The sequence below is a fragment of the Spinacia oleracea genome, chromosome 1 (assembly GCF_020520425.1).
Source record: "Spinacia oleracea cultivar Varoflay chromosome 1, BTI_SOV_V1, whole genome shotgun sequence".
Lineage (NCBI taxonomy): Eukaryota > Viridiplantae > Streptophyta > Magnoliopsida > Caryophyllales > Amaranthaceae > Spinacia > Spinacia oleracea.
In genome coordinates this window covers 66008666-66035498 of record NC_079487.1, presented here as the reverse complement: position 1 = coordinate 66035498, position 26833 = coordinate 66008666, and the positions used below count along the sequence as shown (strand labels likewise).

At 41.0% G+C, this 26833-nt stretch overlaps 4 protein-coding genes across 4 annotated transcripts; 3 read left to right on the top strand and 1 right to left on the bottom strand.

Annotated features, from left to right (window-relative positions):
• Positions 1 to 9749: 9749 nt before the first annotated feature.
• LOC110798909 (annexin-like protein RJ4) lies at positions 9750 to 12265 on the top strand. The gene is made up of 6 exons (XM_022004107.2): positions 9750 to 9915; positions 10125 to 10270; positions 10869 to 11081; positions 11171 to 11383; positions 11643 to 11732; positions 11833 to 12265. Exons 1-6 carry the CDS (start codon positions 9843 to 9845, stop codon positions 12037 to 12039), a joined length of 942 nt encoding a protein of 313 aa, XP_021859799.1. The 5' UTR covers positions 9750 to 9842; the 3' UTR covers positions 12040 to 12265.
• Positions 12266 to 12897: 632 nt separating this feature from the next.
• Positions 12898 to 15572, top strand: LOC130465409 (uncharacterized). Its single transcript, XM_056834151.1, has 3 exons — positions 12898 to 14559; positions 14650 to 15107; positions 15192 to 15572. The coding sequence occupies exons 1-3, from the start codon at positions 14214 to 14216 to the stop codon at positions 15570 to 15572; spliced, it is 1185 nt and encodes a 394-aa protein (XP_056690129.1). The 5' UTR covers positions 12898 to 14213.
• Positions 15573 to 19784: 4212 nt separating this feature from the next.
• Positions 19785 to 21848, bottom strand: LOC130465408 (uncharacterized). Its single transcript, XM_056834150.1, has 2 exons — positions 21139 to 21848; positions 19785 to 21051 (listed from the first exon to the last, which is right to left on the bottom strand). The coding sequence occupies exons 1-2, from the start codon at positions 21846 to 21848 to the stop codon at positions 19785 to 19787; spliced, it is 1977 nt and encodes a 658-aa protein (XP_056690128.1).
• A 748-nt stretch (positions 21849 to 22596) lies between these two features.
• LOC130465918 (uncharacterized) lies at positions 22597 to 26630 on the top strand. The gene is made up of 2 exons (XM_056834712.1): positions 22597 to 24715; positions 25005 to 26630. The coding sequence occupies exon 1, from the start codon at positions 23605 to 23607 to the stop codon at positions 24436 to 24438; it is 834 nt and encodes a 277-aa protein (XP_056690690.1). The 5' UTR covers positions 22597 to 23604; the 3' UTR covers positions 24439 to 24715; positions 25005 to 26630.
• Positions 26631 to 26833: the final 203 nt, after the last annotated feature.

Here is a 26833-nt window from a genome sequence, read left to right as displayed (position 1 = left end):
AAGTCTAGTATTTACAACAGGTCGACGCAAAAAGGGGTCGGCAAAATTCGGAACATGGCGGGTTATTAATAGGGACCCAGGAAGGTGTCGGCAAACAATTTTGATCCACGCCTAACACACATCTTAAGACGCAGTAAGGCGTCGAGGACCTCGACGCCTTGTTATTTTATGGACAGCATATGACGTCATAATTTTCGACGCATAAAGAAAAAGACGACGCTGTAAGGCGTCGCTATTCTCGACGCCCCAAAGACTTCGTGGACAGCGTAAGGAGTCCCAAATCTCGACGCCCCAAAGACTTCCTGGACAGCGTCAGGCGTCCAAAATCTCGACGCTTAAAGGCGTCGAGAATTCTCGACTAAGTTTTCCTCGACGATAATTGCAGGCGTCGAGGGAAATTTTCTCGACGCCTATTAGCGTCGCTAATTAGCCAAAAACGCGTCGCCAAAACACGGAAATTGTTGTAGTGCAGAAGCAGTAGGTGGCACGGTTTGGGCTTGCTGGCCAGACGGCCCAGAAGTAGTAGCTGGCACGGGCAGTGGGTTGGCAAGGGAAGGAGAGCTCGCCAAAGAAGAACTTGGGCCATGGTCCAAACCAAAACTTGGCCTTGTTGGTGGAGACTACAAGGCAGGCTGGAGAGAATCTGCTTGGGCCAGCGCTGAATTGGGCTGCAAAATAGGGACCGCAAAGTCCACTGGCTCACCAAGGGTTGGCTCCTCAATGTCAACATTATCATTATCCAATTTATTTGACAAATCATCTAAGAAACCAAAATCAATATCCAAATTCCTGTTGCTCACCACATTTGAATCCCCAATTAAAATCATCCCCAATTACATCATCATGCTTAATATCAAACGGAAATTTGATTTCATAAAATTTGACATCACGCGAAACAAATATTTCAGAAGTTTCCATGTCAAACAATTTGTTCACTTGATCTCACTGAATTATTAACTTGTTAATTAATACTGAACTGCATTTATTAGACTTAGCATTAAATGCAGACTTGGACCAAGGGCATTGTTTCCTTCACAAATTTCTCCCATGGGAGACAAAGGGAATCACCACCAGCCTCCATGGCCTCCACGGCCTCCACATAGACCCGAGAAACCTCGACAGCCTTCAGCATCATGGACTCTGGAGGATCCAAAGGAACGAGCCGACCTACAGTACTATGCTGGAGAGTCACCCGCTCACCCAGATACCATATGGGGAGATAAATCCCTGGGATCAGTACCCGTCGCCCAGACAAGAAGTAGGATCGCATAGCCGAAGCAGATATGGGTACGTCCGAAAATGGGCGCCAACACACCTACAAAGCAGACAGCTCAGTCAATATACAAAATACAATTGGTACAAGATCTTACAAAATGCAAATGCACCTCCTCAAAAGATGTGACCCGCAAAGCTCTGCGGAAAGATGCTACAGTCATCCTACTACGCTCCGCTCCTTCACAAGAGGCAGCAAACGGGTAAGCTGCAACTCCAGGGCGAGCAGGTGTCATTCCAGGAAAATGCTCATACGCCAAAATCTTCTAAAGAAAACGAGACGTCAATCAGTCTTATGCATACGAAATACAACATATAAAATACAAGTAAAAAAATACAAGTTCAAGGAGTTCCCAAACCTCCAGCACTCTCCACATGGCGGCTATGCCAACCGAGCTCTCCGGGGCAGTCCTCGAAGCATTCTTCATCTCGTAAAAAAGGTGGCTATATGCCAAGCTACCCTAGCCGAGGCCTGAGACAACCCGCAAGTCACTCAAAGACTTCCACGACTACTCCTGCCAGTGGAAATCACTCGGCCTACAAGTGATAGAAGAAAGAGATGAACCTTCTACTCCGCTGTAATACCAACCATTCCAATGCCCTCCAAAATCACCTTCACTGAAGCAGCAATGTCATTATTAGTGATCAAGTCTACAACTGGGCCAATCAAGCCCCTGACGCCAGCAGATCTCCATGTCAAGCTGGAGTCGAAAACGACCTCCACCTTAGAAAATGGGAGGCCGTAAATCATGGCAAACTCAAAGGGAGTGATGGTGATCTCCCCCTAACTCATATGAAACGTGCCAGTGGTGTCCCACCACCACTCAAAAAGAGCATGTGTCCGGGCTTTGACGCCCGTCATCCCCACAAAACCTCGGATCGCCTCCTAGAAGGCAGCAAAACCAGTATGAGGCTAAATCACTCGGGTCTCCTCGACATCAAATTAAATTGGTCTGAGAGACAGTCAAGAGCTCATCCAGAGACCAGAACACTCGGATCCCTGTCATATCAGTCTATAAAAAGGGTGGATCAGTACAAACCTATACAATTCAAGTAGCAAGTTCAAAAGTAGAGTGCGAGGCATACCAAGCCGGCATGTGGCTACTGAGACAAGTGATATCTCGGGTGGAATACAAGGTTCGTTGGCTGCCAGCCACGACCATCAAAAGTAGGTCTTCCCCTAGGGGTCATTCTTGAGGGGAGTGCCTCTATCTCAGCTGCTTCGTTGTCACAAGTATCCTCCATAGCCGCTCGGCTGCTCGAGCATTCAGCAAGCTTCCTCCAAGTGTGATGAGGCATACTAAAGCAGTCAAAATACAAAAATTAAACATCCAAGCCTGGAGGCTATCTTATACTAACCCATACAAAAAAGTTCAAGAGCCTAAAAATCCCCAGTGGCCATACGAGTCTAGCCAGGGACTTTTATTTTAAGGGACTATTCAAGGTCTACACCAACGCCTAGGCTATCCTTGCCGAAGCAGGTATTCGAGGTCTACACCAATGCCTAGGCTATCCATGCCGAAGCAGGTATCTAAGGTCTACACCGACGTCTAGGCTATCCTAACCTATTTATATACAAGATTCATAAAGGTCCCTGGTGAAATATTTCTCTACAAGTTCTAGGTACAGAATTCAAAAGTGCAAGAGTTCAAGTTTAAATCGTACAAAGTTCCAACAGTTCAAGTTCAAGGTGGCTACCTAACAATTTTCCATACAAAATATAAGAAGCCTACTACCATCCAAACATTCTCAGGATACAAGTACAACATCAACAAGTGCAAAACCATTTCAAGTACAAGAATTTATCCTACATTCAATCCTAATTTCAAAAAAAAAACTAAGATACTTACATGGACAAGTGTAGAGGAAATGCAAAAACCACGAGATCAAGGGGAGAGACACTTGAACTTTGAGAGAAAGAAGTAAGAAGTATGAAATGTGTTTGGCCAAGAGCACACGGAGGGGGTATATATGCACAGCCCCTGCGCTGGGCGCTGGCCTTGCGCCAGACGCATGCCCTGACTAGCCATGCGCGGAATCTTAGCACGGTCATCGGTGCTGATTATGTTTACTTTGCTGCTACGATTTTCTGCACCAAGCATCAAACGTCGAATCATGCTACTTTCCGATGAATATGGGTATACATCTGTTCCGCCAGCATCAACAAATAAATATCTCAAGCATACGAAGGCCGAAAAACATGCGGATTTAAGCTTTTTACTCCCAACAGACCCAAGCTTCGGGAAAGTCAAAGAAATTCAAAACCCAAGAGTCGATCAAAAACTCTTTCATATTCCCCAGCGGTTCAAGCCTCAGACGGCATTCGAAGCAAGTATAAAACCCAGTGGATTCACTCCGGGTGTTCAAATTCAAAATTAAAAATTTTGAATTCAAAGTTCAAGGTTCAAAATTCAAAATTTTCGATGCCAAGCTCCGCTCTAAGTCAAAGGCGGTAAAGAAGTGCGATCCATAGGAAGATTAGAGTCGTCAAGCCGCACGGAGGTAGACTCTATCCTTTTTCTAACACTTGTCATGTGCAGGTACCGGCGTACAAAGAATGGTATTGATTGTAGAACATCTTGACTATTCCCCGTCTCTTTTCGAAAACTTTGACTTTCACTTTCCTAACCGAACGCTCAGTCAAAGTGGGGGCTTCTGTAGACACCTAATTCGTGTCTCCCCTAATGGGATAGTGACGAAACTATTACCCTTGCTAGGTTGTTGGTACAACTCCGTGCGGAAGTCCTAATTGCTAAGATATGTTCCAAAATCCAAAATCCAAAGTCCAATTCCCGAGCCCATTTCCATTCCGAAACTTGGTACAAAATTCAATTTCCAAAAATCAAATTCAAAATCCAAACACAATCTCACCCAATAGACATCTCCATTGGTTTTACAAGGTTGTTTCCAGTCGAAATGCCATTAAGCAATAAAAAATCGGGCGCCGACCTATAAAACCGAGCATGCCGGGCCCCGTCCCGTAAAACTGAGTCCAAAATACAAAACCCGGATGCGAATAGCTGTGTTTTTAGTCGCAAAATGCCTTAACCACCAAATAAATCTACGCTCCAAAATTCGTACAAAGTACAAAGCTACAATACCTAAGAAAGGGACGACGTCATCGTCCTTGTTTGGCGGGATCTGAGACACGTCACCTGCACCAGGCGCTGCCCTTGTGCTGGGAGCTGACGTGGCTTAGCGTTTAGCCGCATAATCTCCAATTTAAGCCCCTCATTTTCACCCAAAAGAGAGGGGGGAACAATACAATAGAATGTCGTAATAGTGGGTTTTCCTCTCAAAACTTAAACACAAATTGAATTTTAAAACTTTCATTTCCTACAATTTTCTAAAATATCAAAGCAATAGGGAGTACAAATCGAAAATCTAGCCTAAACCTAGAAAGCTAAACCGAATCCCTAATACAAATTACCATGATTCAATCAAAGTTTCTACCTTTCTAATTTCAAGTTTACTAATCCTATGATGTTCTTGTGTTGATTCATACACACTTGAACTAGGAAATGTCAAAAAAGGAGTAATATTTGGAGGAGCTTCATACTTGAAACCCCCCTCAAATGATCATCCAAGCTCCTTCTACAAGTTTCAATCTTTATGCTTTGTTTTCAAAAACATGATTAGTAAGTTGAAGCTTTCATCCTTGAAAGTATTCCTTACAACAATCATCTTCAAATCTTCAAAACAAACCTCAACTTTATACAAGTTCAAGGATGTTTGGGAAAGTGAAAACCCTTTTCCAAACTAGAACACATGAGCATTTCAATTTCTATCATCAATATTCAAGTTCTATATTCAATATTCAATGATGTTTAAGTGAGATCAACTTCTCCCTAAACTAGAATCAATTTCAAGTCATGGAGCATATTAAAGGTGAGGCCTTTTAACATGGAAATGTCTAATCTTTAAGATTCAAAACTCCTAATTTCAATATTTAAGTTCTATATTCAAGTTCAAGGTTCATTTCAAATTCTATATTCAAAATCAATGATGCTTCAAGATGAGAAACTCGTCTAAAGTTAAGATTTTCTAGAGAATTGAATCCGTGTCGGGCTCACTTATTATTAAGAAGTTGCTTGACGTTCGGATTTCAAATACAATAGTACAACTTCAATATCGTCATTTCAATATCGCAATTTCAATATCGCAATTTCAATTCCACAATTTCAATATCGCAATTTCAATATCGCACACTTTACTCGTCTTTTCAAGGCGATGTGGTTTTGTACGTATTTCGATAATTCCTTTTATTTGTGATGATGCTTTACATGTGTATCTCTTTCATCACCTAACATGCTAAATACAACAATATACAAAAGGTTACATCACGCTTAACAAATATAATTTTTGGACAAACCGGCCTCAGGTTCCCTTAATTAACTTTAAAGCAAAGTGACCATGTACAAGTAGCAATTTCAATGTTCTAAAATGCATGATTCAACCAACTTAGTGTCATGATTAGTATTTCACGAAAACGATCCTTGTCTTGTGTTCGAATGTATTTCTAAAGCTTGCCAAAATAAGTGGTTCATTCCCGTACCAGAATCTCACATATTCGGTTTCAAGATTCAATGCCTTATCCAAAAGAGTCAATTTTGGTCCTTCCAAACCAGACCCTTAAACTGTTTGGTGGCGACTCCTTCAAGATTCAAAATTTCAAAAGCCGTAGGGATTGTCCTATAAAAATATAAATAAAATCCCTTACACACGTTCTAAAGAGTAAACATTCATGTTCTAAAAAGTGAAACCTAATGTTCTAAAAGTGAACCTTCATGTTCTAAAGAATTGTGACGATGAAATATTAACCAATATTTGAAATTATGCCAATTAAAAATTTAGAACAAATCATTGTCAGTTTTAGAACATCAAGAATTACTTCATGAATTCAAAAAATTAGAAACTCTCCAACTGTACTATATATTCAAGAATAATACAGTATTATTTACAAATAATACAGAAATTAATAATCATAAATAATTCAGAAAAAATCATAAATAAGAAACTTAAAAATTCATAAATAATTCCAAAACATTGACAATTAATTAAGAAATAAAGAGACTAAACACACAAAAATTCAGAAAAATTAAATCAACAACTAAACGATCATCACAAAGAGATTAGAACATTAAATCTACCTATTTAATTACGAGTTTTTGGATTTTCTGATTCGCGCATCTTTAGATTGCTTTTCAACGTTTTTCCTCCAAATAAAAAGTAAACATAAATTAACTCAAATTAAGTACTAAAAAGAACTATAATAATTCGAAATTTGCATAATATTACCTACTTTTCTTCTTTCATATTTTTTTACTGGATTTTTCGCTTCTTCTCCTTGATTAATCTCCAACCTTTGATCGAACTCAAAAAATTGAATTTCTGGTTAGCAAATTGGAAGGAATTTACGGATTTGTTGAAGAATACTAGAAGAATTAGCGAAACCTTGCTAGAAATAGGCTTGAGTCTGTAGAAGTTGGGGGGGGGGGGAATTGGGAATCTCGGTGGGTTATGAAGAGAGAGAAAATGGTTTGAGAGAAAATCAGAGGGTTTATATTTTAGAGAGAGAAATATCAGACGTTATTAGGCATTAATTTGAGTAAAAGGAGAAGGATAGAATATTTACAACTTTGCCATTACTTAGCGCTAATAATAGACGTAGGATCGCTTAGAATGTGTTCTTAACTTCTTATTGATAAGAACTAGTTTTTGAGCCCGTTCAATGAACGGACACTTATACAGTGGTTATTAAGTCGTCTTTTAAAGTGCTAATTTTATTGAGGATTTGCGATTTTAGTGCGAATATATGATTTATATAGAGGTGAAATTTGAAAGTTGAAATAAATGTACTCCGAATAAATTAGATGGTGGATTATGAGTGTTAAAGCGGGAAATGGAGTGGAAGAGGTTGAATGATCGAATGTATAAATTAAATGGTGAATTGAAGTTGAATGAGCAAGATAGAGTGAAAGAGGTGTTGAACCTGTAAAATAAGTACTTCGTATAACAAACCACAAAAAGAAAATTTGAAAAAAATAAATTATGGATGAAAGATGGAGGTGACACTTGTCATATAATAATCAATGGTTATCCTTTTTATAGACTAGGTATAAATGTTCTTACATAAGGAGGTGTTAAGATAAGAGTTCATATAAAATAATTTCATAAAAAATAAGTTTTATTCATCCATTTTCACACATAAATAGGTTTATTTCCGACAAAATAAGTTTATTTCAAAGAAATTAAGTTCAGATAAATTAAAAAGTGACGATAAATGTCGCAATCTTACGTGTCAGAGTTTAATTGGTACATATATGTACACGTAGGTTGTGCGTCATCAAAATATTTTTACTAACAATTAAATATTTTTACTGTTAAAATATGTAAATAAGGTAGTCGACATACAGAAGAAAAAACAAATATATATATATATATATATATATATATATATATATATATATATATATATATATATATATATATAAAGGAGGCATATTTGCTGAAATATTAGAGCGCCACCTAGGATTACTATTGGTTTCGGCCAATGAAAAATAAGATTTCTACTTTATTATTGAATTAAAAAAATCAAGTGCCACATAGATAATTAATTAGGTGCCACATAGATATTTTAATTAATTAATTAATAATATATACAACTCCATCCAAAATCAAACACTCTAATAATAAAAATATAAATCTAAAATAAAGTTAATCCAAAAAAGCAAACATTAATCGAAAATAAAATTTAATATAAAATCAAACACTAATCCAATATTAGAGCGCCACGTAGGAAATCCAATGCTTTCGGCCAATGAAAAATAAGATTTTTAATTTATTTTTGAATTAAAAAAATTAAGTGTCACATAGATAATTAATTAGGTGCCACATAGAAATTTTAATTAATTGATTAATAATATATACAATTCCATCCAAAATCAAACACTCTAATAATAAAAAAAATAAATTTAAAATAAAATTAATCCAAAATGAAACATTAATATAAAATAAAATTCGATATAAAATCAAACACTAATCCAATATTAGAGCGCCACGTAGGAAATCCAATGCTTTCGGCCAATGAAAAATAATATTTTGAAATTATTTTGGAATTAAAAAAGTCAAATTCCACGTAGATAAATCATTAGGCGCCGCGTATATTTTTTTAATTAATTATTAATAATACACGTATACAATTTCATCCAAAATTAAACACTCTAATAATTAAAAAATAAATTTAAAATGAAATTCAATCCAAAATAAAAAATAATTATATATATATATATATATATATATATATATATATATATATATATATATATATATATAAAGGAGGCATATTTGATGAACTATTAGAGCGCCACATAGGATTACAAATGGTTTCGACCAATGAAAAATAAGATTTTAAATTTATTTTTGAATTAAAAAAATCGAGTGCCACGTAGATAATTAATTTGGTGCCACATAGATATTTTAATTAATTAATTACTAATATATACAACTCCATTCAAAACTCTACTAATTAAAAAATAAATCAAAAATAAAATTCATTCCAAAATCAAACACTAATCTAAAATAAATTTCAATCCAAAATCAAACACTAATGTAAAATAAAATTCAATCCAAAATCAAACACTAATCCAATATTAGAGCGCCACGTGGGAAACCTAATGGTTTTGACGAATGAAGAATAAGATTTCAAAATTATTTATGAATTAAAAAAGTTGAGTGCCACGTAGATAAATTATTAGGTTACACGTAGATATTTTTATTAAATAATTACGAATACTACGTATATACAAGTAATACAACTCTATCCAAAATCAACCACTCTAACAATTAAAAAAATAAATCTAAAATGAAATTCAATTCAAAATCAAACACTTATTAATCTAATATATAAATACAGCAGTTTGATAGTTTTATCTAATCCAAAATCAAATACTTATATGATAGCTTTATTTTAACTTAATAATTTAATAGAATCCGTGCATCGCACGGGTTAAAATCTAGTTAAATATTAAGATTTTCCTATCCTTTTTTTTGAACATGTATAATAAGTTATACATATAAGTTAAATATTTTAATTTTCAATTTAAATCACGACACATAGGCATACCATGTTATCATTGTGACACACTGACACGGCTTAAAGATCGCATGTTACGACCCTTTATCATTTTCGAATTAAAAATAAGTTTGGGAAAAATAAGTATAGAATGGAGCTTAGGTTCGGTTTGACTTCTCAAACGAGCTAATCTAATTTTATTTTATTATTTTCTAATTTAATAGAAACTTAATAAGATGAACACCTAGAAAAATAAAACGTGTTTTGGACAACTCAGTCGTAATCAGGCGCAATATAATAAAAACTTTTGAGACGACTAGAATCCATTATTGCATTCTACGGAGTAATATTCTATGCATGGTGGGCCGTGGATGGTCTTACTTAAGACATGTTATCCTGTTTCTTGTAGTCGTAGGCTTGTAGAGTTGTAGCTACTACATTATTCAACCCAAATTTTTTTGGAAGAAATTATCTCAAATTCATAAAAATTATTACGATGGCTACCCTCGTTGCCCCTCAACATGCTGATCCCATTGCTGATGCTGAAGCCCTTAGGAAAGCTTGTGAAGGTAATCCATCATCATCCAACGTTGATTTTGATCTCTGTTTAGTAGGTTTTATTTTTATAGTCACTGATATTCGTTTTGTTAAGACTTGATTTTAATTGGCTTAAGTTGACTTTATTTTGTCCATCTTGATCTAACCAAATACGGATTATTTGATGCTTAGTCATGTTCTAATCACTGATGTTGGATAATTAATTTGATTGAAAATGCAGGATGGGGAACCAATGAGAAGGGAATTATCGAAATTATCTGTCATCGGAATGCAGCCCAGAAAAAGCTGATCAAGGAAGCATATGAAGAAATGTACAATGAAAATCTTATTCAGCGTTTTGAGAAAGAGCTTTCTGGGAATTTTGAGGTGACTAAATATTTACCGTCGTGTCTCTGTGAATTAGATTTAATGATTTTAACTAAAGTTCAATTTCAAAATTTGGAAGTGAAAATATGGTCCCTATGTTGCGATCCTTGACACTAAGACAGGGGTATGGGTATGACCGGATGAGTAATTGACACTTTATTCTTGGTCATAATAGTTCAGTTAGACACTTAGATACAGAGGAAGTAAAAATCGCGGTTTGCACAAAAACATAACAGCAAAAAAATCCAATAAAATGGTACATGCTTTAATCGAAATGGTACGCGTTTTAATCGAAATGGTACTTTGTTTTTTTTGAAATGGTATTCTATGTAATGAAATGATACATGTTTTTATCGAAATGGTACTCTGTTTAACGAAATGGTACTCTTTTTTTAATGAATGGTACTCTTTTTAAAAGAAATGGTTCATGTTTGGCGCTGTGATGTGTTTGCTCACACATCACAGCATGCCGCCTCTCCTCATTAGACACATACTTTTTCTAACACGAGCACCCAATAAAGTGGATGTGACCTATTATTTTGGAGCACAGGGTATCTTAGCCTAGTTGCACTAAATTTCTCAACTTAATGTATTGTAGAAAGCAGTATATAGATGGATGTTGGACCCTTGTGACCGGGAGGCTGTTCTAGCCCATGATGCATTGAAGAAAGGTGATTTCCGAGTAATCATCGAAATCTCTTGCCTCTCATCTGCTGAAGAACTGTTGGCAATCAAGCGGGCCTATCAGGTTCGATACAACTATAGCCTCGAGGAAGAAGTTGCTTGTCATTACTCTGGTGACATGCGCAAGGCAAGTTCTCATATCAGTGCCATTGATCATGTTAAGTTGTTGTTAGATTTGGCATAGTCAAAATTTCCTAATATTCAATATTGTTGCAGCTGCTACTTCTTCTAGTTAGTGTTCACAGGCATGAGACTCAAGTGTCAGACCCAAAATTGGTTGAGAAAGAGGCTGAAATCCTTCAAGATTGTATCAAAGATAAGGAATACAACCATGATGAGATCATAAGGATCCTGACCACAAGGAGCAAGGCTCATCTCATTTCAACCTTTTACCGCTTTGGAGATATTCATGGCACTCCCATTGTTGAGGTGCACTAACAATCATTACAACACTTAGGCACCGTTCTTTACAACTTAAAACCCCTTATTTAAACTCATGAAATCTTGTTTTTCTTATCATTTTTCCTTGTATGAACTTCTTTAGTTGAAATTTGAACTTGTATAGCCCTAAATGAACCCGTAGACCTTTGAACTTTCTGATATGTTTTTCCTTATCAGAACTCGTCTCAACTTATATGAAAAGAAATTTGTTCTTTTGGATATGAAAAGGGAAAAATAATTTCCACAGGTTTTGGATTCCGATCACGATAAGGACTTCGTCGTAGCACTCCAAGCTGCTATTCGATGCATCAAGTCCCCCCAGGAGTATTTGGAACAGGTAGGTAGCTAGCTTGTGTATGTTTTGATAATATAGCCTCAAGTATTTTCATGTTTAAAATGAAAGTGTAAACTCATTATGCATCTGAAATCATCATTAGGTTCTTACTGATGCGCTAATGAAGCACGGAACTGATGAGGATGCACTGACTAGAGTCATAGTAACAAGGGCTGAAAAGGACTTGGGAGAGATTAAGGATTTATTCCACCAGAGACACAGTAAGACCTTGGAGGAAGTTGTGATCAAGGAAACTCACTGGGACTACGAGCCTTTCCTCCTTGCTTTGCTCGGAAAGGAGAATCACTAAACTGGAGATCGAAAACATTTGACAATTACAGTGTTATCACTGTAATCTCTGTTTCTAGTGGTTCATCTCTTCTTTTAGCTTGTTTTCTGGGAATTTTTTACTTCTTCAATGTTGGTGAGAGACCTTACTTACAACCTTTTCTGCCTTTCATATCCTTCTATATATGTGTGCTATGTATTGCTGAGAAATGAGAATAATGACATGTGATTGTTTTATTGTTTGATTACTTTGGAAAGAAATCGGTTGAAATCAGATCAAAATTAAGAAAAAGAGATCATGATAAATTTTTCAAGAAATTTGCAAAAGCTGAATATAAACTAAACCTGTTGTTAGCTCTGTCAATCCAATCACATACGAAGATATAATAGTAAATGGTTTGATAAAATTCTTCAGCTAAACATCTCCCAAAATCAGTGAGAAGTAACAAGAAAGCAGAAGCTGCAGTTAAGCCTATTACCAAAGATTTGGTTCAAAGAGAACAATCACATACGAAGTAAAATAAATGATTTGATCATTTTATTTTCAATGGAAAGTATATAAGAGTTGAAACGGAACAATCTGTTAATATGCAGATGAAATGACAGGATAAATAGAACTTAGAAACCTGTTAATAATGTCCAGTATCTGTTTATGCCAAAATTCGTATGGGGGCGACTTTCGGCTAGGGTCGACACTAACTAAGCAAAGAATCAACGACACAAATAAAGAGGCACGACACAGAGGAGTGTTGACGCGGAAAACCCTGGAATAAGGTAAAAAACCGCGGATAGCTATGAGACTATCAATCCACTAAGTATTCTATATGATTGTTTATGCTTTTCTTTCTGAGAATCGATATCAAAAATCTCAAGTACAATAATGAATACTGAAACAGTTTATAGCTTAAGAGTATTAGAGCTTGAGTGAACGTCCTTTTCTTGTCATTATCTTCGTCCTTTTATAGGATATTCTCAACGGTCTAATCGGTTGAGAAAATCCCACAAAGATAGGAGTATCTTTGTCACACGTCTCTTCAGTCTTCAACTGCTTCCGCGCTTCTCGCGTGTGTCTTGGACTCGTTCTTGCTAGCTTGACGGCGCTGCCTATCATGGGCTTTAGGTCAACTTATCTTCATCAACCCGTTTCTCGAGGACGTGTCTCAGTTGCCTGTACTTTGTCGCCTGTCCTTCGTCGGTTATACCTCGTCGTACGATGCTACGTCGGACGTATCTCCCTGGAGCTGTGTTTACCTGCGACACGACAGGACCTGGCTGACACGACATGATCAAACGTTAGAACGGTTATGTCGTTAGTCCAAAAAGTGGGATAACAGTTTGCCCCCAATTGTGAATTTGCGGAGTCACACAGAGCAAAAGAAACAATTCAAATTAAAAAACCGTCTCCAACTGCCTAGTTCGTGGGATAAAACCGTTCAAAATTCTAGAGTAATAAATACCAATTCACGACATGCAATAAAGTTCTTCACACCAAGTTTTTCAAAAAATTTCTAGATCCGAAAGCAGGAGAGAGAAGAGGGAGAAAGCGAAGTCGATTTTCGCACTGAGTTTGTTCGATTTCAGGTAAAATTTGCTTTCTTTTTCGATTTCCTTGTAGATTTTTGTAAGTGAGATGGGTAGATCTAAGTCGGTTGTAGCGAGAGGAAAGGGGGAGTCGGGTTCCACTCGGGTTAAGTCCCTTAACCCGATATATTCTACTGTGGTGGATCCGGCGGCTTTTGTTGAACTTGCTGGTTTGCCGCCGTCGGCGGAAGTGAAGATTCCCGGCTCGGATGAGGAAGCCTTTGACTGTCCAGAGGGGTATGTGGTTATGTATGAGTATCCGTTCACAATTGGCTTCAAATTTCCTTTCACTCCTCTAGTTAGGTCCTTTATCGAGGTTTTCCATTTGAGCCCGGGTCAGTTGATGCCCCAGATATGGCGGGTTTTCACGGTGGTGCACGGAGTTACTGCGAACTGGCGTACGCCGTTTGACCTGTCTGATTTGATGTACACTTACGACCTAGCACTGCAGAAGTGTTGTAGGTATACCTTGGTTACGAAGAAGGGGAAGACGAACTTAGGTGTTGGTTTAGGTGTGAACGACAGGGGTTGGCAGAGTCGTTTTGTCTTTGTAGGCAAAGATTCTCTGGGAGATAAAGGGCGGTTTCTGGTCGAGGGATGGACGATGGAAGGTAAATGTGTCGTTTTATCTTTGTTTCTCGTCGTTTTACTGAACGTCGCCTTACTTGGTTTTGTTTTGCAGTTGTCAAGGCGTCGTCGTTGACTGAGTTGAACGCTGATTCTGAGGATAAGTATCGGAAGTTCTTGGGTTATTCTGTCGAGGATAGGTCTTTCAGTCGCGACGGAGAGTTTTTAGACGAGCAGGAGGTGGACCGGTCAGGCGACGTCGCCGAGGAGGAGGAAATAGACGAGGAATCAGGTCAACTGACTCGTCGTCGGAAAAGGTTGGATTTGCTTGAGGAGGTAGTGGCAAACTCATCGTCCGCCGAAGGTGAAGTAGGTGATATGGCTGACAACTCAGGTATTTGTCGTTTGTTTATTTCGGGGTTTGTATATATTTTTGTTTTTGCTTTGGATAATGTTTGAACTTTATTTTTTGTATTGGGTGTAGAGCATACTCTTTCGTCTCGGCCTGTGTCGAGGATGTCTCAGAGCGAGATTCAGGAGCGTGCAAGGAAGCGACTGAGGTCGTCCTCGACTTCTGGTGGACGAGGTATGACGGTCGTACCTCGGTTTTCTGCGATAGGTTCGTCGGCCGAGACGCCTGTCGTCATAGGAGCCGAAGGCTTTCATCCGATTGCTTCGTCGTCGCCTCCACAGCCGTTCAAGGCGTCGTCTGCTGCTGTCGACGTTAGTAAAGTGTCTACTTCGTCGGCCAAGAAGCGTCCTGTCGAGACGGATCCTGTCGAGGATACGGTTATCACTTTGCCCCCAAGCTTCTTGGGTGATGAAGAGGCGTCGGTTATATGGCCTTTCGCTGATCGCTTGATCTTGCCTACGACGTATCGACGATATCACGAGGTGGATCCTCTTCTTGCCGCGTCGGACGCCGCTGAGCTTAGTCTGCGGGTGAGTTTTATTTAGTTTTTTCTTCTTTTTTGTTTGCGAAAGATGTATGTTGTGTAAATCTGTTTTGGCACTGGTTTTGCGTAGGCGTCGCAGGCTGCCTTGGCTGTACGTAGGCAGTGTTCGTTGCTGTGCGACGAGGTGACGAATGCAAGGCAGCTGACAGCGACGGCGAAGAAGGCGGCCGCGTCGTGGGAAGCGAAGTGGAAAGCTGCTGAGAAGAAGGTCGTGGATCTTGCTGCGGTGGTTAAGGCCAAGGGTGATCAATTGAAAGGTAAGGATAAGCAGTTAGCCGACGTGGCTAAGGATCTGGAGAAAGTGAAGGAGGAGTTGACCTCGACGACGGAGGAGTTGGATGGATTGAGGAGCTTGTACGACGCCCTGCAGGAGGAGGCGAAGGACGTCGAGGCTCTCGCTATATGGAGGACGCGGGCGCAGATGATGTACCTGCCTGATTGGGGAGACTAGCCTTTGGCCATGTCAAAAGGAGGTGGATGACTATCTGGCTAATGGCGGTACCATGGCTGACCTGTCGGTGCCTGTGGTGGATTCGGAGGAGTTGGCGAAGACGGCTGACACTGCTAGTACTGAGGCGACGGAGGTGGATGCGGCTTTGTTGGTGGTGAGTGCGCCTGTTCCGGACCAAGAGGGGGAGGTTTTAGCTGTTGGGTGCGAAGAGGAGGCCCTCGTCGTCGTTTCTCAAGACGAGACGTTGGACGTGGTGTCGGTGGAGGTGCCAGTCGTGCCCCCAGAGCAAGAGTCGGAGCAGGAAGCCGTGGTCTCTACTCAGGAAGAAGGGATGTAACAGTTTGTAGTTTTCGAATTTCTGTTGGTTTTTGTGTTTTGTTGGTGAACTTCTTTACTCGTCGTCGATGGCGACGACGAGGTGGTTTGGATGACTTGTGTTTTGTTTTTGTGTTTGGAATGTTTTTATTCGTCGTCGGTAGTGGCGACGCGGTGTTTGGATAATGTTTTGTGTTTGAATTTCGGAAGTCGTGGCCTTAGGGGTCGCGCGTCGTGTATGTTAAGTTTGTTTTTCTTTTCCTTAGTCGTTTGTTCTTTATGGTTATCCCGTTGCGTTTTGATGTCTTAGTTTCGTGTAGCAGATGCTTTGCAAGTAATAAGTATTGAACCGACTGATGTGTAAAATCATACCTGCGTTGTTAGTTCGTTGTCTCTTGCGATCTCGTTCTGAGTCGTACGTTGTTGCTTATGGATGTCATTCGTCGTGCGTCTTGCATTCTGCAAAAGAAAACAGGGGTCGCTAGGAGGATTGGCCGTTGGGGATGCCAACGGCCCTCCGATGCCTAAGTCAGTAATGGTTTTTAAAATAAAACGATAAAGAAAAGTAAAGACGACGATACGACGACTGATAAAATTGGTTACGACGAGATTTCAAAAATGGTAGAGTTTAAGATGTGTTGCGTTCCAGCTTCGGGGGACCGACTTGCCATCTTTGGTAATGAGTCTGTATGCCCCCTTTCCGACGATTTTGTCGATCAAGTACGGTCCTTCCCAAGCTGGTGCTAACTTACCCGCGTTTAATTCTTTCGTGTTTTGAAATACTCTGCGCAGTACCCAATCTCCTTCTTTGAACATTTTCACTTTGACATTTTTGTTGAAGCATTTTGCCACGATCTGTTGTTGTGACGCCATTCTTATCAATGCTGCTTCCCTGAGATCTTCTGTGTTGTCGAGGTTTTCGTTGAGTTCTACGTCGTTTTGCTCTGGCGTCATGAGTCCATATCGTGCACTGGGCAACGTCACTTCAGGGGGAAGTACCGCTTCGCACCCGTAAACGAGTGAGAAGGGAGTCTGTCCCGTCGCCGTCCTAGGCGTCGTCCTGTTGGCCCATAGGATGGATGGCAATTCTTCTGCCCATCGCCCCTTCTTGTCGTCCAACCGCTTTTTCAGCGACGCGATGATCGTTTTGTTGCTGGATTCCGCCTGTCCGTTTGCTTGGGGGTATCTGGGCGTCGACGTCTTTAGCTCGATGTTCCATGTTTTGCAGAAAGCTCTTGTCTTGTCGCTGATGAATTGTGATCCGTTGTCGCAGATGATTTCTGACGGTATTCCGAACCTGCATATTATGTTAGTCCATATGAACGAGCATACCTCTTTGTCCCTTACTTGTTGGAATGCACCTGCTTCTATCCACTTGGAAAAATAATCTGTTAGGGCTAACATGAAGACCTTTTGTCCTGGGGCGACGGGCAATTTGCCAACAATGTCCATCCCCCATTTCATGAAAGGCCACGGAGTTAGGGTTGGATGCAAGAATTCGGATGGTTTATGTGTCATACCTGCGTGTCGTTGGCACTTGTCGCACTTGGATACGTACCTCATGGCGTCCTTAAGCATTGTTGGCCAATAGTATCCATTTCTTTTGATTCTGGTTGATAAGCTTCGTCCTCCTTCGTGTCCTCCGCATTCTCCTTCGTGGTATTGTTTCAATAGTATTTCCCATTCGATCTCTTCGGCACATCGCATCAACATTCCGTTTGCTGATCGCTTAAATAGTACGTCCTGCAAAATAACATATCGTGAAGCTTTGAAAAGTATCTTTCTGGCGTCTAGCTTGTCGTCGGGTAGAGTTTCGTGCTTTAGGTAATCGAAGATGGGTTTGGTCCAACTGTCTGTGTTTAAGGTTGATAGGACGAGGCTGGCGTCTTGTGGTATGTCTTTCTCGACGGCGGGCGACAGTAGGTGTACTAGAGGTATGGTCGAGAATGGTGATTTTCTGAGTGCGGATCCTAGGTTGGCAAGGGCGTCGGCTTGCGTGTTTAGGTCTCTTGGGACTTGTTTGATGGAGAAGGGTTTGAATTTGGAAGTTAACTCTTTTGCTTTCTCGAGATACAAGGTCATTTTTAGGTCTTTAGCTTCGTAGTCGCCGTTAATCTGGTTGACGATTAGTTGTGAGTCGCTGAAGATGTTAAGTCCGCTTGCCCCTAATTCCATAGCTAATGTCATTCCGGCGATTAGCGCCTCGTATTCTGCTTCGTTGTTAGTTGCCTTGAAATCGCAGCAGATTGCCTGTGCTATCATGTCCCCTTGTGGTGACTTTAGTACGACGCCTAAACCTGCACCACGAAAGTTAGATGAGCCGTCGACGAAGAGTGTCCATATTCCTTCTATGTTGTTGATGAGTTTGACTTCGTCGTCTGCTATCCTCTCTAAGTCGGGGCTGAAGTCTGCCACAAAATCTGCTAGGGCCTGTGATTTTACAGCCGTCCTTGGTTGATACTTGATGTCGAACCTTCCTAGTGCCATTGTCCACTTCTCCATTCGACCTGTCAGTTCTGGCCTACGCATCACGGACTTGATTGGATAGTTAGTCATCACCACTATTTGGTGAGTTTCAAAATAATGCCTTAGTTTTTTGGCTGCGGCAACGAGTTCTAAAACGAGTTTTTCGAGGGAAGAATACCTGGTCTCTGCTTCCAGTAGTGACTTACTGATGTAATAAATGGGTAGTTGTTGTGCTTCGTCTTCTCGAGCTAGGACCGCGCTCACTGCCGTCGAGCTAACGGCTAAATAGAGTTGTAAGACTTCTCCTTCTTTTGGCTTGGATAGGAGGGGCGGCGACATCATGTATTTTTTGAGGTTCTGCAGGGCTGCTTCGTAGTCGTCGGACCAGTTAAACCCCTTGTTCTTGCGCAGGACGTCGTAAAATAATCGACACTTGTCCGACGACCGTGATATAAAACGGTTCAGTGCCGCCACTCTCCCTGTCAAGCGTTGTACCTCTTTTATGTTCCGCGGGGATTGAATGTTGATGATCGCGCGCACTTGGTCGGGGCTGGCCTCGATTCCTCGTTGGGTGACGATGTAACCTAAGAATTTTCCTGCGGACACTCCGAAAGAACATTTAGTCGGGTTAAGTTTCATACCGTACTTTTTTAGTATGTCGAAGGATTGTCGTAAGTGTTCCACGTGATCGTCAGCCTTCCTCGATTTCACCAGCATGTCGTCAATGTATACCTCCATTGTGTCTCCGAGTTGGTCTTTAAACATCTTGTTGACTAATCTTTGGTACGTCGCACCTGCATTTTTAAGACCAAAAGGCATGACTTTATAACAATAAATTCCTCTATCCGTTACAAAAGATGTTTTTTCCTGGTCGTCTGGGTGCATAAGGATTTGGTTGTATCCTGAGTAGGCGTCCATGAATGTGAGTAGCTCGTGTCCGGCTGTGGCGTCGACCAGGGCGTCGATGTGCGGCAGAGGGAATGGGTCTTTGGGGCAAGCTTTGTTGATATCTGTGAAGTCGATGCAGACTCTCCATTTTCCGTTCTTTTTGCTGACGACGACGACGTTTGCTAACCAGTCTGGATATTTGACCTCTCTGATCTTCCCTGAATCTATCAGGTTTTGGACTTCTTCGTCTATGATTTTATTCCTTTCGGGTGCGAATTTACGTCGTTTCTGTTTTACCGGTCTGAAGCTGGGGTCGACGTTGAGCTTGTGGGTAATCACGTCTGGGCTGATTCCTGTCATGTCCTCGTGCGACCAAGCGAAACAGTCCGAGTTTTCTCTTAGAAACGACACTATCTGACTTTTGATGTTGTCAGGCAGTGAGGCTCCGATCCTTATGACTTGGTCTGGCTTTGTCTGGTCTAGTACTATCTCGTCGATTTGTTGGTCGTCGGGGTCGTCCGACGTCGACCCTGGCTGTAATTGCTAGATGGGTGACTTGGATGGTTTCAGTGCTGTCTCGTAACATTTCTTCGCATCCCTTTGCTGCCCTTTGATTTCCATGACCCCCCACTTGGTTGGAAACTTGATTGATTGGTGATATGTTGATGGCACTGCCTTCATTTTGTGGATCCATGGTCGTCCTAGGATGACGTTGTACGCTGATGGACAATCGACGACGTTGAACTTGGTCATCATGTTGACGCCTTCTGCGTATGTAGGCAGCGATATCTCTCCTACCGTCCGTAGTGCTTCTCCACTGAACCCTACCAGAACTGTTGATCTCCTTACTATGTTTTTCTCTTCTAATCCCATTTCTTGTAGTGCTTCCAAGAACAGTACGTTGGCTGAGCTTCCGTTGTCGACCAGTATCCTTTTGATCAATGCGTTCCCTATTGGGAGCGATATTACCAACCCGTCGTGGTGCTCCCGCTGTGTATCTACAGAATCTGAATCGTCGAAAGTGATAGCCATTGCGGTCAGGGACCTGTGTAGTGCGACCTCGTCTTCGGTTTGTCCCTCTTCTACGGTCTCAGATTCTCCCCTGTTAATTTTTTTAGCTGCAGAAGAGGTTAGTCCACAAATATCTGAACCACCGGAAATAACATTTACCACTTTACTGAATGGTGGTGGGTCTGGTCGCTCGCTGCTTGTCGCTGGGCCGGGCAGGGTGGTTTGCTCTTTGGAAAATGTTTCTTTTCCCTTGTCGCTCAACAGTTCCTTTAGATGCCCCCGTTTCAGGAGGTATGCGACTTCCTTTCTGAGGGAGATGCACTCCTCGGTTGTGTGTCCGTTGTCGCGGTGGAAGTCGCACCATTTGCTCATGTCCTTCATGGAGTCCGGTCTGTCATTCTTCCGGGGCCATCTGACTGTTCCACCTACATTTTGAAGGGCGTTCACCACACCTCCAATGTCGACGTTGAAGCCGTAGTCGGAGATGTTAGGGTGTTCGACCCGCTCGTTCTTGTAGACATTGTTAGTATCATAATACTGATTGACACTTTGTACCTGGTTTTGCCGAACATATGGTTGGTGTCGCCAATTGTTGTTCCTTGGGGTGTACGATCTTCTGTCGCTGCTGCCCCCTATTGATCGTTGAGATGCTGTTCGGATAACCTCGTCGTCTTCGATTCGCATCTGGGCGGTGGCCCTTGATCGCACCTCTTCGAAAGTTGCACAGGGGTATTTGGTTATTTCCCGGTATAGCTCCGAATTGGGGATGAGGCCTCTCTTGAACGCCTCAATAGCAGTCCTGACATCACAATTTTTTATACCAATTTTTTCACAATTAAAACGGTTAAAATAATCGCGTACCGACTCGGTTGGCCCTTGAACCAACCGATAGAGATCACTGGTTTGTTTTTCTAACTGGCGACTGCTGGCGAATTGTTGATAGAAGGCGTTGATGAGGTCGGACAAACAGGAGATGGATCTGGGAGGGACGTTCGTGAGCCATTCCAAAGCTGCTCCATCAAGGGTGCCGCCGAATGATTTGCACATAACAGGTTCCACTAGGTCGTGCGGAATCCCGATCTGCCACATGCGCTGCTTGTAGAAGTTGACGTGCCTATAGGGGTCGGATGTCCCGTCGTAGAGGGTGGTCCAGGTTGGGAGCCGGAGTGTGTGCGGAACTGTCACTCTAGCGATCGCTTCGCAGAACGGCGACGCGGCATACCCGTCGGTCGGCTCGGTCTCCACTGGTGTAGGTGCCCCGGGGAACCTGGTCATCAACTTCATCAGGCGGGAATAGTGCTTTGTCATGCGTGCATCCATCTTGTTCAGGCGTTGGGTCACCGGATCGGGAGCTTCTTTGTCTTCTTCCTCACGGGTTTCCTCCTCATCGTCGGTCACATCTTCAAAGTCATCGGGCATCTCAAACGTTAGCTTTTTTGGCTTCCCACCTTTGTAGCGGGACTGGTGCTTGTTGCTCTTTACAGATTCGAGCTCTTTCTGGAGGGTTTCATTGGATGCCCTCTCTTGGGCTAGCTCGGCTTGGGATTTCTCGTAAGCCGCCTTCATCTCTGCGATCGTCATCTCTCCAGTAGTCATGGTGAAAGGGGTGCTTTTGTGTAAAACCTAGTTAATGTCCCCACAGACGGCGCCAAACTGTTTATGCCAAAATTCGTATGGGGGCGACTTTCGGCTAGGGTCGACACTAACTAAGCAAAGAATCAACGACACAAATAAAGAGGCACGACACAGAGGAGTGTTGACGCGGAAAACCCAGGAATAAGGTAAAAAACCGCGGATAGCTATGAGGCTATCAATCCACTAAGTATTCTATATGATTGTTTATGCTTTTCTTTCTGAGAATCGATATCAAAAATCTCAAGTACAATAATGAATACTGAAACAGTTTATAGCTTAAGAGTATTAGAGCTTGAGTGAACGTCCTTTGCTTGTCATTATCTGCGTCCTTTTATAGGATATTCTCAACGGTCTAATCGGTTGAGAAAATCCCACAAAGATAGGAGTATCTTTGTCACACGTCTCTTCAGTCTTCAACTGCTTCCGCGCTTCTCGCGTGTGTCTTGGACTCGTTCTTGCTAGCTTGACGGCGCTGCCTATCATGGGCTTTAGGTCAACTTATCTTCATCAACCCGTTTCTCGAGGACGTGTCTCAGTTGCCTGTACTTTGTCGCCTGTCCTTCGTCGGTTATACCTCGTCGTACGATGCTACGTCGGACGTATCTCCCTGGAGCTGTGTTTACCTGCGACACGACAGGACCTGGCTGACACGACATGATCAAACGTTAGAACGGTTATGTCGTTAGTCCAAAAAGTGGGATAACAGTATCCTTGCAAGTTGCAATATATCTTATCAGTTATCACGGAGAGGAACGTGAAATAGGATTCACGAAATTCCTGCCATCCAAGCAGTAATGACTGTGTATCAGGATAAAAATCAATGTTGATAATGGAAGCATGGAACATCACTATACAGCTTTAACTAACACTTGACATGCAGTTTAATCTACAGGCAAAATAAACCTTAGAGACCAAATGGCTTCCTTAAAGATTTGATAAAAACATGCAACTTGATGAAAGAAATATTCCCAAATAAACTACAAATTTTAACATTTTCAATATTCATCAACAAACAGTAAAGAAAGAATATGAAATGAGAAATCAGTCTTGATCATCAATACATATGCCTCTACTGATACAACACCAAAAGCTTGCAATAACGGCCAAACGACACAATAAGCATTTGTTGAACACTTACTCACGAGTCATGTCATAACAAGTGAGAAAATGCACATTAGAATTGATATATAAGTACCAACATGGCGTTAAATGTAATGCAAAGCAGAGACTAGGCGGAGTGCATTAGTGAATCATCAAAATTCTTGATGCATGTGCTTGCAATCATCTGTGCTGTTACTACATGAGAAGGAAAACACAATGAAGTTATTGGATATAGTTTATGGCAGTTTTGGTGTATTATGTAAAGATGTGTTTATTTCCTAATATCTTTCCTAGGTCTTGTCTATTTAAGGAGTTTACTTAGGCTCCAAGCCCTAGAGCTACTATATAATGTAAACGCTTCCGCAATTCAATACCAAGTCAATTGACACAATTTCTGATGTTTATCATGGTAACAGATTCAATGGTTATTTGATCCTCAAATTAATTTTTTTTACGCTTCTCCGCGGCTGCCCCCTTTTCTCTAGCGCATCCTCAACAACTTCCTCCATCATTGCAGCCTCTTTGAGGGGTACTTTGGTCCAGCGCAGGATAGCAGGAACAATCATAGTCTTGTTTCCTCGACAGGTTTGGTTAGTTTTTCTATCAATCTGTCTCCATGGGGGGTTCTGGTGATAGTGGTAAAAGTAATGCCTCTTCTATTTATTATTTACATCTTTCAAAAGGTCCTACTAATTCTCTTTCGAAATATCTGTTAAAAGAGAATAGTTATGATATATGGGAGAAGGTTATTGTGAATGCTTTGGAGGGTAAAAATAAATATGGTTTTGTTAATGGTGATTTTGCTAAACCTACTGATGAAACTGGGCCAGAATTTGTGGCATGGAAGGCTAATAATTCGACTATTTGCTCATGGATTTTCAATTCGGTAGATGAGTCGATTCAACCTAGTGTCGTTTCTCATAAAATTGATAAAGATATGTGGATTGATTTGAAGGAACGTTATTGTGTTTCTAATGGACCTCGCCTAAATCAACTGATATCTGACTACCATTCACTATGTCAGAAAAATCTCTCAGTTGTGTGCTATTACAACAAATTTGTGGCATTGTGGGATGAATTGTACGGGAAAGAAGATCTACTCTGTGGTTGCACCTGTGCGGCTGCCGTTAAGCTCCGTGCTTGTATAGAAAGAGACAAAACTCATGATTTTGTCTTAGGTCTTGATGATGAACAATACAAGGCATTGCGTACTCAAATACTCAGCATGGATCCCTTTCCTAGTTTAAACAAAGCATTTTTTTTAGCATCTCAGGAGGAACAATACATGAGTATTATTCGTGATCGTGATGATAAAACTGATATTGTGAGTTTTGCAGTTCAATCCATATCTAACACAACCATGAATGATGCTCAACAGTCATCTTCTGCAGATACTCAGTCCGGTCCACCAACGTGCAATCACTGTGGCAGAATTGGCCATGATTATTAGCGTTTCTATCAACGCATTGGGTTTCCCCCTAGCACGCGTGGTGGTCGCAGTGGTCGGGGTAGGGGTGGTCGTGGCCGAGGGGGAGCTCCAGGAGGTCGTGGCTTGCCTCCTCCCCTGCACGCTGCAGCAGCAAACGCTGCCCAGCAACCAACTAGCAGTAACAACGCAAGCAATGTGTGTGATTCCAACAACATCAACTCTTTTCCCTTCTCCAATGACCAACTGCAGAAGATTTTGAACCTTCTGGAGAATGCAACGTCCAGTGATAAATTATTTGGTAAGGATAATGGTTGTACATGGCTCCTTGATGTGGTTCTTCACACCATATGACAGGAACTTTGGAAAATATTTATGATGTTTCTGACTTACCCCAAAGTCCTGTTACTCTTCCAGATGGAGTATAGACTGCATCAATATCTCAAGGAAGTGTGAATTTGGGAAACGGATTAGTACCCCGGAATGTTTTATATGTTCCTAACCTTAAATGCAATTTAATCTCAGTTGGTCAGCTAATCCTTGACTCACATTGTCTTGTGACTTTTACTAATCGTTTATGTGTTGTACAGACTGCATAACGAGGACGACGATTGGCCTCGGTGAGCTAAGGAATGAGGTGTATGTCTTTCGGGAGATGGATCAACCTATTTAAACTCATGCTACTACAGCGGAATCCGCTCTTCTATTACATAGTTGTCTAGGTCACCCGTCGAGTCAACATTTATCTTATATTTTTAGTGCTAGTAAAAACAGCAAAATAAAGAAAGAGCTAGACTCTTGTGATGTGTTTTTTTGGGCTAAACAAACTCGTCCCATTTTTCCTTTAAGTGAGAATAAAGTAGAAGATTTATTTTGTTTAATTCACTGTGATTTATGGGGTCCATATTCTAAGCATTTGTCTTCTGGTTCTCATTATTTTCTAACGATTGTTGATGACTACTCAGGTGCAGTTTGGGTATATTTAATTGAAGAGAAGAGTGAAGTGCCCGGTTGTATACGTAATTTCTATGCTATGGTAAAAACACAATATGGTAAAATTATCAAACTCATATGGTCTGATAATGGCACAGAATTTACCAAAACATCATTGTTACAATTCTATCAGGAAATGGAAATTTTATTTCAAACGTCATGTGTTGGTACACCACAAAAAAATGGACGGGTTGAACGAAAACACATAAATATTTTGGAAGTGGCTCGTGCCCTGATGTTACAGGCTTTTCTTCCAATTCGTTTTTGTAGTGATTTTGTCCAAGCTGCAGTGCACTTGATTAACAGAACTCCTACTAAATTGTTGGTAGGAAAATCATCATATGAGATACTATTTGGAAAGACGCCTAACTTGGATTTATTGAAGGTGTTTGGATGCTTGTGTTATGCTCATAACAAGCCACGAAAAAAGGACAAGTTCGCTACTCGTAGTCAAAGGTGTGTGTTTTTGGGCTATCCTTTTGGCAAGAAATGATGGCGGGTATATGATTTGGAGACAAAGGAGGTGTTTGTATCCAGAGACGTTCGCTTCATTGAAGATGTTTTTCCATTTGCTGCTGAATCTCCTGTTGAAACTACTCCACCTCCCAGTACAATGGAGTTCACAGATTTGGAGTTTGGCATATTTGAACAGCCTACAGTGACCCCACCCACCTCATCTGTGTCTGATGAAAGAGGGAGTAATTCATATCCCCCTCTTCTTGCTCCTACAACTACTGTAGCTACGACTCCGATTGTGTACAATAGGCGACCTCGCACTACTCAACGTGCAAGTACTTCTGGTGGACCATGGGACTAGCAACTTTGTACCTCCCAGGCCACCACCTGTTGTACATTTATTTTTGGACAAGGCAGTGTTAGCAGGCTCACCTACTACACCTATCACAACAACACCTTCCCGTGAACTCGAGGCTTCGGCTCCCATCGATGATGCCCCAGCTCCGCGTCAATGACGTCCTCCTTCATTGAACACTGATTTTATTTGTCATTCAGATCAACATTAACACCCTACTTCCACGACCTCCGAGCCATCGTTATCCTTAGGTACACGGTTTCCTATAGCATATTATGTGACTTATGATAAGTTTAATGCTAGTCATAGAAAATTTGTTGATGCTTTAAGTGCTGACAAAGAGCCCAGGTCCTTGTAGACACCTACATTTGTCCCTAGGCCTGATGCGGTGTGTTCGATGATGAAACCAAACACTGCTTGACTAAGCTTTCCTAAGCATGCGACGAACAATCCGTGACTGACTGACAATCCCGAAAACCATATTCCCATTTTTAGAAACTTCTATTTATAGTAACTGCTATCACTACAAGAAAACAGTGATTTAGCGACTGAATTTTCCGACCGTAAGAAAAGTAGTCGGTGACATTGTATTTCACCGACTAATAAAATGGTAGT